General features: G+C 45.3%; 1 protein-coding gene across 1 annotated transcript in view; it reads left to right on the top strand.

Moving 5' to 3' along the window:
* The first annotated feature begins 501 nt into the window (after nucleotides 1–501).
* Nucleotides 502–17632, top strand: part of LOC135550063 (syndecan-2-A-like) — a 37593-nt gene continuing 20462 nt past the window's right edge. Inside the window, exon 1 of the mRNA XM_064980524.1 lies at nucleotides 502–1062. Coding sequence (XP_064836596.1) covers nucleotides 1003–1062 — 60 coding nt within the window. The 5' untranslated portion in view covers nucleotides 502–1002. The remainder of the gene's footprint in view (nucleotides 1063–17632) is intronic.

The raw sequence follows: 17632 nt of genomic DNA on the forward strand, positions 1-17632 counted from the left end.
CATGGAAATTAACTATAGAAATGGACGGACTGGAACATTTCTTAAAATGATCCTCTACTGGACTATCGAGGCCATCAAGAAAAACAGTTAGTAGCACAATTATAATTTCAAGCTGTCACAGTCATTTCAGTAAAGTAATACGTTGTTAAAGGGGAACGATAAGGCCTGACGACATGACTGCAGTGATTTAAAAGATGCAGATAATTATAACCCACAATTTAAGGTGATACATTATATTATAGTTGACTAATGGTAACTGTACTTTTCTGGAACATTAAACAATATTTTATCATTATGTAAACTATTAAGTGATATTCTATGCATATCATGTCCCCGTGTATCTCAGTTGATAGAACTTGGTGCTTGCAATGCTACAGTTGTGGGTTCGACACCCATTTGGGACTTTACTTAAAAGAATATGCGCTCACTACTGAAAGTCTCTCTGGATAAGCGCGCCTGCTAAATGACAGGAACGTCGATTAAGTACATCTAGATGCAACCAATATGACATTTCATTTGATGGCAGTGCGTTGTAGTGATATACAGATAGGCAATGCTCTTGGCTTGAACGATGCACCCATATGGTCGGAGTAACTGTCAATCATTGCACTATCTGTCCTGTGTTTTCTTCCCGACTCTCTCTCTCTGCAAACTGTTGACTTTCTGTGAAGTGTGAAATGGCCGAATCGTAGCGAGTTTAACGGAACTGTACTATAAGTGAATAGAAGTCCGGATTCAACTGTGAAACAACCAAGTCAAATTTCCTACGCAGCAATTTGACTCAAAATATATATATATATATTTTTTTGGTAGGGGAAAAGTGCGTGGCGGAATAAGAAAACGCAACACGTATCCGGTGTTCCACTCTAGAGTGAGAGAAACGCAAAGGACCGGAGCGAGGGTGCAAGGGGAGAGGGGGATAGTCGCAAACAGAAGAGGGAAGGGAGAGAAGGAAGACGATTTGGTATTTTGGCTGTATCTACACATTTCACTGAAGGAATAATGAGGAACATTTGGATAATTTTGACCCTCGGCATGACGGCCTTTCTCTCGGGGGAAAGGGTAAGTTAAAAAAAAAGTGAACCATATCGATTTGCTTGCGGGTAACGTTAGAATGGGGGGGAAACAACGTTGAATCTGGGACCACTCACACTTGTACGTTATACTGTAACGCACTTGAACAATTGTGACTGTAGCCCATTGTTGTCCTGAATGTGGCACATTGTAGCCGGTCATATTACAATTTAGGAGCAATGTGAATTTAATTCCGGACAGAGCTATTTCTTGAACTGTAGTCAATGTTACATTTTTTTTGACCGGTCAAGTTTGTCTATGTTTCAACGTTCAGAGTTTGCTTTGAAGAGATACATCTTCTTCTTTTTTTTCTTCTTTTTTTTAAAACAGTTTGTCTAGTTTAATATCTGTATTTGAACATCTTCCCGAAACTATAATTTCTACGTACGTGGCAGGTTGCTGGTCAAAAATAGTGGAAACCTTTCTTGATGGAAATGACCAGAATCATTTTTATTTTATTTTTTACAAATCACTGCTTATTATAAGCTAACGTTACCTGTTATCAGTTGGCCTTTGGAGTTCATAAAACCCAGCCTGGTTCCATTTACGAAGCTTTTTGTCGTTTAGATGTAATGGCCAATTCATAGGTTATTATTGTGAAATGCAAATAAACGCTATTGCTGCATGCAGCCTTTCCAAAAATCATTTTGGCTGCGTAAACGTGCCTAGCCTACTCAAACACTAAGCCAGGAAAGTATAACCTAGTTATATACATCCTTATGCTACGTTATGTTCCGTTATGTGCCCAGCTCAGTTGACCGTTTTGGTTATCAGAGTGAGACACAACTCCAGGCAACCCAATAAGCTACTGTAATGCTCACAAAGACTTTAGTGAGAGCTAAATAAGTTGTTTATGGCAGTGTAACAATAGGTTGTTTACCTAGTGTATTACCCAAAAGGCTCAGACTTGTCTGTTCCCGTCTACACGGGCTCTATCCGTGTCTCATTGGACCATGACTCCGGCGTGGGGCCAAAGCCAGGCCACTGGTACTTTTCAGCTGGCATTTAGATAACAGTAGCTAACTGTGAGCTTTAACACCTCACACAAGACGTACTGTTTTGATGACGCCGATGCTGTTGATGCTGCTCTTCACTAGTCCTCAAAACACCATTTCCCTATTGCAACATAAGGGTGTTATACACTGTTATAAACAGGGGGGTTCGAGCCCTGAATATTGATTGGCTTAAAGCCTTGGTACCACGGGTATGACAAAATATGTATTTTTACTCTTCTAATTACGTTGGTAACCAGATTACGATAGCAATAAGGCCCCTCGGGGGTTTGTGGTATATGACCAATATACCACGGCCAAGGGCTGTAATCCAGGCACTCGGCGTTGCGTCGTGCACAAAACAGCCCTTAAGACTTAGTATGTTGGCCTTAGACCACACCCCCTTGGGCCTTATTGCTTAAGTGTAACACTGGTGTTACAGTGGAAAGTCAGCATTAGAGCCAAACATATTAGAGACATGTATGGAATTTGTTTTATTATAGATATCCAAACTTACTATTATGTGATCATGCGGTTTCTATATCCTCATGTTTGGTAATATAATTGGGGCCCACTGATTATCCCACAAATTGTCTAGAATGCTGGAATGGACTTGGAAAAATATAATTGAGCATTTGTGTCTTTTGTGTATTTGGGGTTATAACTGAACTCTTATTCAAAGTGTCCCACTGCTTTCTCTGTGGCTTTACAGGTCTTGTCACGTGGCTCCGTTCCTCTCAGAGTGGTTGTCCAATTAGCTGATTCAGCCACCAGGGTTTTAACGAGTCATTGTTTTGCATGAAGTCACCCCCAGAGGGCATGTTTTTAACAGATGAGCCTCAGATCCAGAAGCCCTTGTGTCTGCTTGACTCATAGGGTCACCCTCCATTGGATACTATTGGAGAGAAAGTCAAAGCTCACAAAAACACAAAAGTGGCCATGTTACTTTGTATTTTTGTTGTTTTGAAGAACATTGTCATCAGGCAGTTGTGAAGAGAGCCCCTCAACCTGTCATTTTCTTTGACCCCTTGGTCCTTTGGGCTGTAGCCTACCAAGGTATGATCCATGGCTTTGTGGGCATGGCAACGACACACATACATTGCAACAGCACCATGTATGTTTGACTATCATAAACCCCCTCCTTCTCCCTCCCCCTATCAATCTATCGCTTCTCTCTATCTGTGTGTACCCTGCAGCAGTGAGAGGCGTATATCCGCCTCAATGAAACTCGACGCGTGACATTGATTCTCTATGTTGGCACCCCTGTTGACATGGCAATCAAGTGGTTTGGCTGATAACCACCAGGCAAATCTATGTGTTAATTATAAGGTTGACGTTTATTGTCATGAATCTTGCCCTGGAGGCAGAACTGAGTGAATTCCGCTAGATGTGCCAGCTGCAAAGTCAAAATTGGCTCTATTGTTTAAATTCCTGTGGGGAAATTAGCTTTTTGGTCTTAATTCAAGGTTAGGCATCAGGGTTAGCAGTGTGGTTAAGGTTAGGGTTATGTTTAAAAACAGATTTTATGACTTTGTGACTGTGCCAGCTACTCTACAGAGCTGCCTACAGGGCAAGATTCATAACAAAAAATGCCAACCTGGAGTTAATTACCACACTCCTTCAAGCACAGTTATTACTGTACCCTTCAGATAAGACATTTCAGCTGGGGTCTTTGTCCCAAATTGTCTATTTACATTAACATTTTTGTCCTTTCGCAGACACTCTTATCCAGAGCAACTTACAGTAGTGAATGCATACATTTTCATACTGGTCCCACGCAGGAATTGAACCCACAACCCTGGCGTTGCAAGTGTCATGCTCTACCAACTGAGCAACATGGGACTAAATGGCAACCTATTCTGTGTATAGTGCACTACTTTCGACCAGAGCTCCATGGGCCCTCATCAAAAGTAGTGCACTACGTATCGGGAATAGTGTGTCAATTTGGACAGAGCCGTAGTCGAAGGTGATTTATAATGCCCGCTGGGATTTTCTTTATTTCCAGTAACCCGGATGCGAAGAAGGTTGGGCCCTAGCTATGTTTTGGGTTCCCGCTAGTTGCCAGATGTGGGAGCATGTCAATATTTGTCAGGTATTGGTGGGAAGCGTGGGTGTTCACCTCCTTTCAAATGGATGATTTATGTGAGGCTAGCACTGTCTCAGTGTCTGATGCAGGACCTCAAAGGAATAACTCAAAAAATGGAATTGGCCAAGGAATCTCGGGACATTCAAGGTAAATAAGTGGGAAAAACACAAAAATTCAATTCCACTTTTGAGGTTATCTATACACTTTGTATATAACAAAATATGTGATTGTTTACAAACTGTATATCATCAGGATTTACACATGTATAGGCACACCATAAATGCATACATACTTACATTAAGTTGCAATAATGCTATGAAGCAATAAAGCAATGTTTATGATGTGCTTATAGATGTGCATTGTATGCTTTATGATCCCGTGCCCTTAAATAACACTGGAACGTAAAACAAGGAGGTCAGGGGAGATGTATCCAAGGGTAGAACTCCACAGCACCTCATTTGTTCTATGTTCACTGATTTGAAGTAATGTTGTGCCCGAGTAGCACAGGTTGCTAGCTGACCGCTGGATCACCCTACACTCCTGCCAAGCTCCACACCTGAGGCTGTCTTTGGCTTCTGTATTAAAGAAGACAATAGCAACATCAATACACAAACTGCGTTCACTAGCAGACCCAGAACCACCGATGCCAGGCCTTTTTCCATTTCCTATTCCTCTAGATACGGTATACAATTTTCAACCAACTTTATTGATATACCTGTAGATTCTTGCAACTTCTCTGAATGTTCTGACCTGAATAGCTGTACACCCCGACTCTGCGCAGTTTTAGAACCCGACTCGCAGTCTCTTTTAAAGTGACTATAAGAGGGCTTTATCCCATACTCCTTTTGTAAAAAAAAAAGTGCATCATCTATCATTTAAGAAATATTGAACAAACAAGAATGAACAGTAAACATGTCGCCCCCCACAAATGATGCAGCGCCCCTGTTGGGCCAATCAGTGTAATTTTGTAAATGCCAGATCTCTATGGCAAGACTCATCATTCACCCAAGTTTTGTCAAAATCAGGCCAGCGGTGTCTGTGATATTGCGTGGGTTAGCTCGACTCATATCCCTGAGCATGTGAGCCAAATGTCATCACTCTGAGTCAATATACATTTTGTCCCGTTATAGCACCAGTTATAGTGTTTGCAACTGTGTTGTTACAATATGAATATCCTTGACTGATTTATATGCCAGACCAACCCCACGTTTATTGGTCAATAGTGGCCCTGTGGTTTTAGGTACGAGTTGGAAAAATATTGCATTGAGAGACCTTTTGTCTATAGATGCCACACTTCAAGTTTCGTGCAGATCAGTCATTCGTTGCCAGAAGAGTAGCGTTTTAAAAGTTTAGCCCAAAATTCTAAATGGTGGAAAATCCATCATGGCTGACCTTATGGGTCCCCGAGACATTTGTTCCTTGTAAGGAGAGGGACCTATGTACCTAATTTCATGATTTTAGGTCAAACGGGGTGAGGGGTGTTACCGTTCAAAGTTAGCATTTTCAATCTCCCTATCTGCCAAGCGTTATGCAATCTCTAATGGACTCTGCAGGCCCGGGCTCCTTGGGCCTCTGAAGGAAAGCATCTGTCCACATGCGCTCTTCTTTTGTCATCAGCCACGCACGCAGCCCTGCTTTGTCGACCCCACCCCCAAGGCTAAGACTCTGCTTGTCATTACCGCTGCGTCTTAAGTTACCCTGAGAACAGTTGCATTATTATTCCATATTGAGACAGCGGAAAAGTATGTTGTTGTTTTTTTTAAGACGAGAGATGCAGCACCAACGCTCTGCTTTGCTGACACTCAAGAAGGGAGTGTTTGTGTACGCCTCGCGGACATCTGCAGGACGTGTGTGTGTTTGTTTGAAAGGAACAGCTCCCTCCCCACCCTCTCTTCTCTTGACTTTTTGGAAGGGATTTTTCATGAGGCTGAGGTTGTGTGTGTGTGTGTGTATTAGTTTGTCTTTATTAAAGACAAAGTCCAGCCCTCTAGGCTTGGGGAAACACATTAGAGAGAGGCAGCACATGGACGGTGGTTTAACTATGGCCCCTGCCACCGTGCATGTGTAGACAGTAAGGAGCCACAATTTGACAAACTAGTGACTCCCCACCTTTCTTAACGCGAATGTCAAGTTTTTGTTGAAAACAGTAACTGTTTATAAAGCAGCCCATCTTTCTCTCTCTCTCTCTCTCTCTCTCTCTCTCTCTCTCTCTCTCTCTCTCTCTCTCTCACCCCTTAATTAGCTCAGCAAATGAAAAGTTCCTTCAGAGGACTGTGGTGGAGGTTCTGTGGTTGTGACGAAGAAAAGAAAAGCAGGGAAAAGACCCTGTGTTTAACCTGTCTGCTTCCTTCCTGTACTACCATGCCTGCAGCCTGGTTACACTTTAAATGAAGAGGAGAGTGTGAATTTGGTCTCCCTTTTGGCGAAGGGGGCTCCTTCTGTCTGGTGCTTTACTGCTAGGAATGCTAGAGGATGTCTGACTTAGGGGTGGGGGGTGGGGGGGGAGCAGACTTATGTGCCGAGCAGGATGGCGCTGGATTAGGCTAGTTAGGACAGTAATGAGAGTTAAGTGTTTGGCCTGAGCACATGATCCCACATCTGCCTAACACTATTCCCAGTAAGTCTCAGTTGCCAAGAGAAATACCCATTGTATTGGGTCAAAAAAGCCATTTCTGCTTTGAATCATTCCAATGAAATGACAAATGAATGATCCAAACGTTCAATTGCATGCTCTTATCTCCCGTTGATATTTGGAACGCTATTTGGACTTATTGTCATGCAACGCATTCGATCGTTGTTTTGAGTGAGGTCAGATGAAACCTCAAAATTGTATGTGATTGTCACGTGTGCTCCCTCTCTGGCCTCTTGGTCACCAGGCTGCTCGTTATGGCGCACACCTGTCACCATTGTTACACGCATCTGCACACAATGACACTCACCTGGACTCCATCACCTCCTTACCTGCCCTTTATATGTCCCTCCCTTTGGTTTCTTCCCCAGTCGTCATTGTTCCTGTTCCTGGGTCATGTCTGTCCGTTGTTTGTGTTACGTGTTGGTTTCATTTATTTATTAAAACACTCACTCCCTGAACTTGCTTCCCGACTCTCAGCGTACATCGTTACAGAATGACGACTCAATAAAGGGAAGCATCAGGGAGTGTTTTTTTTGTATTGGAGGTGATGTCAGGTCCAGGTGTTGGAACCGGAGCTACCTGGGAGGTCTCAGCCGGTTTGTCGGATTCCCATGCCTCAGCGGGCTTGATAGGCTCCCATGCCTCAGCGGGCTTGATAGGCTCCCATGCCTCAGCGGGCTTGATAGGCTCCCATGCCTCAGCGGGCTTGATAGGCTCCCATGCCTCAGCGGGCTCGATAGGCTCCCATGCCTCAGCTTGATAGGCTCCCATGCCTCAGCGGGCTTGATAGGCTCCGGGCTCCCATGCCTCAGCGGGCTCGATAGGCTCCCATGCCTCAGCTGGCGATAGGCTCCCATGCCTCAGCTGGCTCGATAGGCTCCCATGCCTCAGCTGGCTCGATAGGCTCCCATGCCTCAGCTGGCTCGACAGGCTCCCATGCCTCAGCTGGCTCGATAGGGCTCAGCCCATGCCTCAGCTGGCTCGATAGGCTCCCATGCCTCAGCTGGCTCAATAGGCTCCCATGCCTCAGCGATAGGGCTCGATAGGCTCCCATGCCTCAGCTGGCTCGATAGGCTCCCATGCCTCAGCTGGCTCAATAGGCTCCCATGCCTCAGCGGGCTTGATAGGCTCCCATGCCTCAGCGGGCGATAGGCTCCCATGCCTCAGCGGGCTCGATAGGCTCCCATGCCTCAGCTGGCTCGATAGGCTCCCATGCCTCAGCTGGCTCGATAGGCTCCCATGCCTCAGCTGGCTCGATAGGCTCCCATGCCTCAGCGGGCTCGATAGGCTCCCATGCCTCAGCTGGCTCGATAGGCTCCCATGCCTCAGCGGGCTCAATAGGCTCCCATGCCTCAGCGGGCTCGATAGGCTCCCATGCCTCAGCGGGCTCGATAGGCTCCCATGCCTCAGCGGGCTCAATAGGCTCCCATGCCTCAGCGGGCTCAATAGGCTCCCATGCCTCAGCGGGCTCAATAGGCTCCCATGCCTCAGCTGGCTCAATAGGCTCCCATTCCCCAACTGGCTCGATAGGCTCCCATGCCTCAGCTGGATGAACAGGTTCCCGTGCCTCGACCGAGGCAACCGGGGAGGTTTCAGCCAGCTCATCAGGTTCTCACGCCTCAGCCGGTACGTCAGGTTTCTGGCGACCAGTTCTCTCCAGATCCCCAGGTCCTGTAGCTGGAGCCGAACGCGCCAGGGACGGGGTACTGTCAAGTGTGCTCTCTCCGGAGCTCTAGGTCACCATGGTCCCGCGCCTCAGCTGGATCGACAGGTTCCCGCGCCTTAGCAGAGGTGACCAGTCCGCTCCTGATCCCCAGGATCGTCATCTTGGTCGGCGTCCTGCGGATTGAGAAACCTTTGGTTTCCTCCCCAGTCGTTATTGTTTCTGTTCCTGGGTCATGTCTGTCCGTTGTTTGTGTTACGTGTTGGTTTCATTTATTTATTAAAACACTCCCTGAACATGCTTCCCGACTCTCAGCGTACATCGTTAGAGTTAATTATTTTTATTTTACCTTTATTTAACTAGGCAAGTCAGTTAAGAACAAATTCTTATTTTCAATGACGGCCTAGGAACAGTGGGTTAACTGCCTGTTCTGTGATGGTGTACACATCATATTTTATGTGGCACGGAGTTACTCTCATGTCACTTAATTAAAAACAGAAACTTTGACCAACACTCTCCATCTCCTTGCTCGGACTTGGGCACACGACCGCCACACTAAGTTACAGAAATCTTAATGGCGCAGAGTTTCATAGTTTGTGGTCAAGCTTGTTGTGTATATCTGCTGCCCTATGAAACCTCTCCTTCTCCCTATTGGCTCTGTTCTCCTGTATAGACAAGGATCCGAGTGGGAATGTGCTTCATCTGTGGGGTGTTATCTACAAATGGGGGATATATGAAGAGGTCGTGATATCCTGCTCCCAAGATTGCGCTGGAAAACAACACGCCGCATTTCCCACGTCTGTTCTCACTCATATTTCCGAGCATGTTTTATCGGTTCTAAAAAAGCACCTAATTGAAATCTGTACTGTGCTCCGCCGAGCAGAAAAAATGCACTTTAATATCTGGTGTTTCCATTATAAACCCTGACTTGATTCAGTGCAACACTGTAATTTCATGTTGTTTTCATGAGAAATCTCCCAGATTCCAGAGGGTTTTGAGGCACTTCCGTAAAGATTCGTTAGAGGCTTTCGAAATAGCACCTCGCATCCAAATGCTGAGGTCATGTGTAAACGTTTCTACTCATTGCCATTGAATTTAATGGAGCAGTCATGAATATTCAGCAAAGAGTTGTGGTTGTCATAGGAACAGTTTGACAAAAACAGGAAGTACTTTAGTTCTCTGTCTAGGTACACCGTACCGTAGGGAAATGTTTTTCAAACTAATAATTGCCCTCCAAGGCACAGCTATGTTTTACTCTCTTGCTCTCCAGAAAAATGCAGCCTATTCAGATTTGGTTCAGTTGTACAATGACGTTTTAAACCTTTTTGTGTTTTGTAAAATAGCTACATTCAATTATCCTCAGTCTTCCTGCGTCTCCTGTCATGACTGAAAGGCCCTTTTCAGATGTGCTTTAGTTTGATTCTCCAGGCCAGTGGTGGCAGACACACTGTCCAAATAGTCCAGTAGATAAACTGGAAAATTGTTCACGCTGGTATAGAAGCATGAAAAACGGTACACTTGTATAACTTATAGAGCTGAACAAAACCTGATATAGTGCCATCTCTGACTCAGGTGTCCAGCCATGTCCAGTGTCCCGAAACGCTCCCGTTACCGAGAGAGAGAACGAGGGCACTTTTATTAAACGGGGGGAGGAGCCGTTAAAGAACCGTGTGAGATGGAATCCATTTTGATTTTAAATGCAAATGCCACTGACACGCTAATTTTCTCACTCTCCTTTTGAGGCAACGGCAAAGTCTTAATGGGTGGAACATTTCAAGGAAAGCCTCCAAAACAAACAAGACTTTTGTGGATGGCGTTCCACAAATTCTGGCCCCCAGTGACCTCATTGAAAATCCACTTTCCCAATCTGTCACCTTTGATAGTGTGTATATCATATCTCCGTTTTCTCCCATCCCTGACTGGGCCAAAGGTCATTTATTTTTTAATCTTGGCATTGTCATGCTATGCTTAAACCGGTTAGCCCGGAGGCGTGAGGCTTGATGACTTTGATGACAATAATTTGTTTAATCAAGTGATTCATTGGCTGGCTGGAATGATGGCCGACTTCCCAGACTCCAGAGCCAGGATATCCTCTAGAGAAAATAGAGCCTCGTGGCTGTCTCCCAGAACGCATCCAACACCAAGGCTTAGTAAAATACCAGACATGACCTACCCTACCAGCCAGTTGCCCGGGCCTGGACATTACGTACAGATATACAGTCTTCCGAACCTCCTCGGAATGTTCTGGAGTTCATGGCATCTTTTGAAGCAGTCTGTTACCCTTTTGTCTTTTTGTGTGGCTTCCCATCACTATGTGTGAGTTATTGACCACATAAGGCATCTTGACAGGTTTTGTTGGGGTCTAGGCTACAAATACTTTAAAGACATCTGTACTTGTGTGGGGTATAGTAGCATCTCCCCTTTAGTGTGGTGAGTACCACCACAATCTCTGCTCTCCAGCTTTTCAGCGCTCTACATATCTTCTGTTCCTGCTTAGAGGACCGCCATTTCAAAGTTGTTCCACCTACCAGCTACCGAGACCCATTCAAAGGCTCTAATGTTGTGTTTGAACTTTCTGGTAACCAATGAATACAGGCGCTCGGTGTGTCTCTGGGACCAATCGTAATGCTTCTTCTCCCGTATCCTCAGCACCTTCTGCCTGTCCATATGGAGGCAGTAAGACAGAGGGTGGAGCACGGGGTGACCTTGTGTTGTTTCAGGAACTCAGGGAGAGTGAGACGGCGGACTTCCGAACCGCACATTCCTCAGGAATTACAGCAGAGGGATGTAATTGGGCTGCGTAGCGAGAGTGAGGTTTGGCAGATACATGAAAGCTGTTTTTAGCCGCACAGTCTTGTCAGCGATGACTATCAGTGGTTCCCGACGGAGGACAAAACGGTCCTTTTTGGAAGTTCTGGCTGTGTGTGCGTGCGTGGGTATGTCTCTTGTCTCAAAAGTGTGTTTTATGTCTTGATAAAGTGGGCTTCTCCAAGGGGCCCTGACGGGGGAAAATGCTCTTTCTGCCACATAATCATTAAAGATTGAGAACGAAGCCAAGCCATGGTTACTCACACAGGACCTATTTCTGTAGCCACAAACTCAATTATTTACACAGAATGGAATATGAATGAGACCTTTTGCCTCATCTTTCTCAAACATGAGCTCAGGGCTAAAGCGCTGCTTTGAACAGTCACATAAAAGCGCCATAGAATCCAAGCCAACCTGCTTTTTTTGTAAAAGCCCTGATATTTACAGTCCGAGGGTAGCTTCTACGCCTATGGCCTTTGTCATTTGATAATAAACTGAGACCGGAAAAGGCTGGTCTATTGTGGCTGCTTTACAAAAGTTGTCTACATAATGTGTCGATGATATTGTCCAGAGCCTTGTGAGTCGTTTACCCCTTGCTTTGTGAACTAACTGTGGCTACATTGTTTTCCTGTTGACTCCCAGCAGCTGGGTTGCACATGTAAAACACGGGGAGGAAATGATGTCCCTTTTGTTGTGGAGCAGTTTGTTTCAACAAACGTGGAGACCGAATCGGATGGAGCGGTAGTGCTCTGTCAAGCGTCACACACACATTCAAATGGCTTCCTCTCTGTGGAGTGGTGTTTGATCTCTTCCTGTGAGTCGCTCCCTGAACGCTGGCTATAGCAGCTAATCTTCAGCATGTGCCACTATACCCCGGGTGACTTCCTAAACTGATAATCCACCCAGTAATTGTGTAACTGTGTGAAAGGGTAGTAGGTGTGTCCCCAGCACCGCATAGTTACCAAAACATATTTAAAGCTGTTGCATTAGAGAGCAGCTTTGTTCTACGAGCATCTGGCCATCGGACGTTTAGGTCAATGCTTTAATGTCTCTATGATGCACTGTTGAGCAGTCTGTGACTGCGCAAACCCATAAGGCCACTATCCCAGCTCCCAGGGCCTTGCTGGGATCATGCCTCATTAATCGGCTATTACATTAATATTGGCTTCCCACTCTTCATAAGTTGCCGCTTGACTTGAGCATGCCTTTAAGGTTGTTATTGTTTCCCATCTTAACTCATAGTACGGTCAACATTTGTAGCTTGCGGTGAGGTCTGGTGCCTCAGTGTGAAACTTTAGACCTGTCTCTGGATCAGTGTTTAAACGTAGCGACGGGGCATGGCTACCCCGACCAGGTAATTACTAACCCCCTGGTCCTGGATCACTGTTCTTGCAGGTTGTGCTGAGACCGGGTCGATGCTCCAGTTATTTTTTTTATGCCAGCGCCAGTTTGTGTCCTCTGCTGGTATTAGCCCTGTATACTGTGATCAGAGATCACCACCTGACACCCTTGCTCTGAGTCATCCGTCCCTCCCGTTACACCATTAGTGTTTCCTCCTGCTTCTTGTCTCCTCCCTCTGCCGGTACTGACTGTGTGTCCTCGCTCCCTTCATCAACCTCTCGCCATTTATTTTCCCCTTCCTCTTCATAGTCAGCATCATAGTCAGCATCATAGTCAGGATCATAGCCAACATCATAGTTAACATCATAGTCAACATCATAGTCAGCATCATAGTCAGCATCATAGTCAACATCATAGTCAGCATCATAGTCAACATCATTGTCAGCATCATAGTCAACCTCATAGTCAGCATCATATTCAACATCAAGGTCAACATCATAGTAAGCATCATAGTCAGCATCATTTTCAACATCATAGTCAGCATCATAGTCAAAATCATAGTCAGCATCATAGTCAACATCATAGTCATCATCATAGTCAGCATCATAGACAGCATCATCGTCAGCATCATTTTCAACATCATAGTCAGCATCATAGTCAACATCATAGTCACAGCATCATAGTCAACATCATAGTCAACATCATAGTCAGCATCATAGTCAGCATCATAGTCAACATCATAGTCAGCATCATAGTCAACATCATTGTCAGCATCATAGTCAACCTCATAGTCAGCATCATAGTCAGCATCATTTTCAAAATCATAGTCAGCATCATAGTCAACATCATAGTCAACATCATAGTCAGCATCATAGTCAACACAGCATCATAGTCAACACCATAGTCAGCATCAGCATCATAGTCAACACCATAGTCAGCATCATAGTCAGCATCATAGTCAACATCATAGTCAACATCATAGTCAACATCATAGTCAACATCATAGTCAACATCATAGTCAGCATCATAGTCAACATCATAGTCAACATCATAGTCAGCATCATAGTCAACATCATAGTCAACATCATAGTCAACATCATAGTCAGCATCATAGTCAACATCATAGTCAACATCATAGTCAACATCATAGTCAGCATCATAGTCAACATCATAGTCAGCCTCATAGTCAACACAGCATCATAGTCAACATCATAGTCAACATCATAGTCAACATCATAGTCAACATCATAGTCAGCCTCATAGTCAACACAGCATCATAGTCAACATCATAGTCAACATCATAGTCAACATCATAGTCAACATCATAGTCAACATCATAGTCAGCCTCATAGTCAACACAGCATCATAGTCAACATCATAGTCAACATCATAGTCAACATCATAGTCAACGTCATAGTCAGCATCATAGTCAACACAGCATCATAGTCAACATCATAGTCAACATCATAGTCAACATCATAGTCAGCCTCATAGTCAACACAGCATCATAGTCAACATCATAGTCAACATCATAGTCAGCCTCATAGTCAACACAGCATCATAGTCAACATCATAGTCAACATCATAGTCAACATCATAGTCAACATCATAGTCAACATCATAGTCAACATCATGCTCGCGTCATCACCCCTATGGCAACCCTATCTCCACCTCCTTTCCCCCCTCCCTATTCCTCGCAGCCCACCCTCTTCGTACTGCCCCCCCCCCCCCTCCCCCACCCCATCCACCAGAGTGCAGCGCCCTCCTGATTCCCCTGAACTCAAATCCTCTTAAGGGAAGGGTTGGATGGGAATTCAATTGCTGTGCTGTGAGGGTTGAAGTAGATCAGCCACTGAAGCAGTGAAATCGCCCCTCCCACCCGTCCACCCTCCCTCATACATATGGCTTTTATTTCTCCAGATAAAGGCCCATTTGCAGCAGTGTGGCAGTGAGAGATAGACTGAGCTTTGGCAGGTCATAATTTTTTCGGCACAAATAGATAAGTGGGTGGGGAAAAGGCCATATGTGTAAATGAGCTTGAGTGTGGGTGAAAGTGCATGAACTTTTCCACATCCCACCGGTCCATTTTTAAGTTTCTTACGGTAAATGAAAGGAATAAGATTGGAAATGACGCTAAACTCTGAATGCTAAATACATTTGGAAAATAATCTTATGTCAACACAAAACTTGCCTGTCCATGCCTATAAAATTGGATGTTTTCAATTAAAAAGACAAAAAAAAGTTGAAAAGACAAAAAAACTCAAAAGTCACATGCAATCTCCATTGCGCCTTGACTACCAAGAGACAAGGAAATCCCCCCCCCCCCCCCCATTGAGCCACTCTTCTGCTTTATGTTGTGAGGAAGACAATATGACATTGTGGTCAGGTCACCTTTGACCCATCGCTCCTAGAAGCTCTTTCATGTCACGGCCCTTCCTGGCTGCATGGGGTTAATGAGCTGGCTCTGAAGAACTCATGAGTTTCCTGTTAAGAAAAGGTTTAAAAGCCTGGATGGAAGCCAGACAAAGGCGCATACAGCTACTTTTTTCACCACTCTGGCCGAGGCTTAGAATCTGGATTCAATTCAACTTTGAACCAGCAGGTAATTTATCCATCACGCCCCCCTCCCTGGATGCCATAGCTCTTTTAGAGGCCCGGGGGAACCCGAACACAAAGGCTTTGAGCGATGCTGATTGAAGCCATGCCTTTATCCTGACACGCTGAAGGGGATCGCAGACTGTTTGAAGCGTGAATGAGAAGTGCCTTGTGACACGATGGCAACAGTGGCATGGATCAGAGGTAATTTAATAACCCTGTACAGTAAAGACCCATGAACAAAAATCGGAGTGCACACGCGAGGGAGCGCGTGTCCCTGTTCTTATGTACATGTGAGACCGCATGCCGCTTCATGTGTTTGTGCCTCTCCGCGTGTTTGGAGGTTTGTGTACCGTGGCAGTGCACTGTAAAGGTCTGCCCCCCCCCCCACGGCCCAGGTGTTAGCTCCTGTTTTACGTAACTTGTTTTCATGTGAACAGTTTGAATCGAGTCCTTGGAATATAAAGCTGAATATTTTTGAGAGGATTTGGTCCAGTCGCTGTTCGTGTCACAGTCAAAGTACACACCCCTCTTCTTATTCCAGCAATGCAGTAATCAGGAATGAATCTTTGGTGAAAAGTATCCATCCACATCCATTCCCTCCCTCTGGCTCATATTAAGATATAAGGAAAAAGCGAAGACCTGTTTTCCCTCTCCGAGAAGAGGACTTGGCAAGTCCTCTCAGCAGTCATCCTCCGATAGCTTTTCATCAGGCAGGAATGCCTTACAGTCGTTGACAGCTCCCGGCGGAACGGTACGGCGCTCCGAATCTGGACCACACGCGGGCCAGCTGAGCCTGGGAGAGCCCAATCGCGCTCGAGTGTTGCATATCAAGCCAAAGAGATGAGCGCTTTGAACAGAACCCAAGGCCTGTTTCCTGCAATATCCATCCTGTATACTCTGACTAATGTGTACAGGCCCCATGATGAAGAGCCAATTATACCTGCCTGGGAGCAAAAGTATTAATTTCCTTATTTTACCAGAAAAAGCAGTCCTCTCTTCCACCTGTAGGCTAAAAGCTAAGTAAGACAATATTAATGTGCTGCAGGAGAAGTCAGAAAGGTGTAATCTACGTCTTTGAGGCCAGAAGGCAAATTAAACATTTCCCCCCCAACCCGGGCCCCCAGGGATTTTACTACAGGAATGGAAATCCGATCTGTTTTATATTAAGATCAATGAGTCATGGGAAGGTTACTCAGACTTGGGGAATGAGCTCTTGGGAAAGTGCACATTTTCTTCAGCGGGAGCGTCTAGGGCCGACCGCGGGGCAGGCCTTCTCATTTTCCCCATGATTGAGATTGAAAGCGCCTCATCTTGCTTTAATGTGCCTCTAGCCAAAAGTGCATCAGTAGAGGTTTGGTCTGGCTATTAATTAAAGGTGAAACTGATGACGCCTGTGGAAATGTGTGTGTGTGTTCAAATGTCTCCTCATATTCCTTCTCTTTTGTGCTCTCTCTCTCTCTCTCTCTCTCTCTCTCTCTCTCTCTCTCTCTCTCTCTCTCTCCCCTCATCAACCTCTCTTTAGGTGATATGAGCCAATGATGAACTGGCTGGAGGACTAATTCAGTCTATATAACCTTTTAAAGTTCACATTTGTTAACCGCTCTTCCACTCTCGTCCTCATGCTCATTTCACTGGAGACGTTTGAGGACCAGCGGTCATTGCCTTGTCGCTGATAATGTGTTACATTTCGGCGAGCTGGAATGTGAAAGGAAGGACCGTTCAAACCTTTACTGAAACGTCCCTTTGTGAGAAGGAATGTGTTGCTGAGTTAGTCAGGGATGTGTGATATGAACACTAGTGCGCCTCCAACGTCATTCAGACAAGTCAGAACCGGCCAATTGGTGAATTTGCGAACACGGTACGCTACTTTTCCACTTCAGACGATATCAATTAGAGGGTCAGTGGTTTGCTGAGGATTGAAACTTTTCTAAGCCCCCCTTCAACCTTTCTCCCTGTTGAACAAGCAACATCCTTCCCCTCACAGAGCTGCCCCCTGAAGAGACGTACCATTCATGTTGATACGGGCACCATTTTGACTGGCCCAGTGGTATTTGTGAGGGTCGTGGACTTGATGTATGGTAGTCAAGCCAGAACCCCGTTCCTGGATGTAGGAATTCTAGATTACTGATACCTTTTTTTGTTATAGCTAGAGGTCTTAGGGCTACTGAATATGAGACTTGTTTTATACAGGCCCAAGCACTTAAAACTACCCCGTGCTTGTTTCTGTTCAGCCAGGCTTGTTACAGCCTCCTATTTCCACCATGACTTGAGGGAAGGAACCTGTTGTGCTGCAGCAAATCTTTCAGTTTCCCTCCTCACAAAAATGACTCGCAGGTGAAGCCCATTTCCCAGCGTATTGGGTTTCCGAGCTGACAAAGAACCTTGGGTTTCCAGTGCATATCAAAGCTGTTTAACGGGGCTGAGGAATTTCCCAATTC

Source organism: Oncorhynchus masou, chromosome 12, assembly GCF_036934945.1.
Source record: "Oncorhynchus masou masou isolate Uvic2021 chromosome 12, UVic_Omas_1.1, whole genome shotgun sequence".
Taxonomy (NCBI): domain Eukaryota; kingdom Metazoa; phylum Chordata; class Actinopteri; order Salmoniformes; family Salmonidae; genus Oncorhynchus; species Oncorhynchus masou.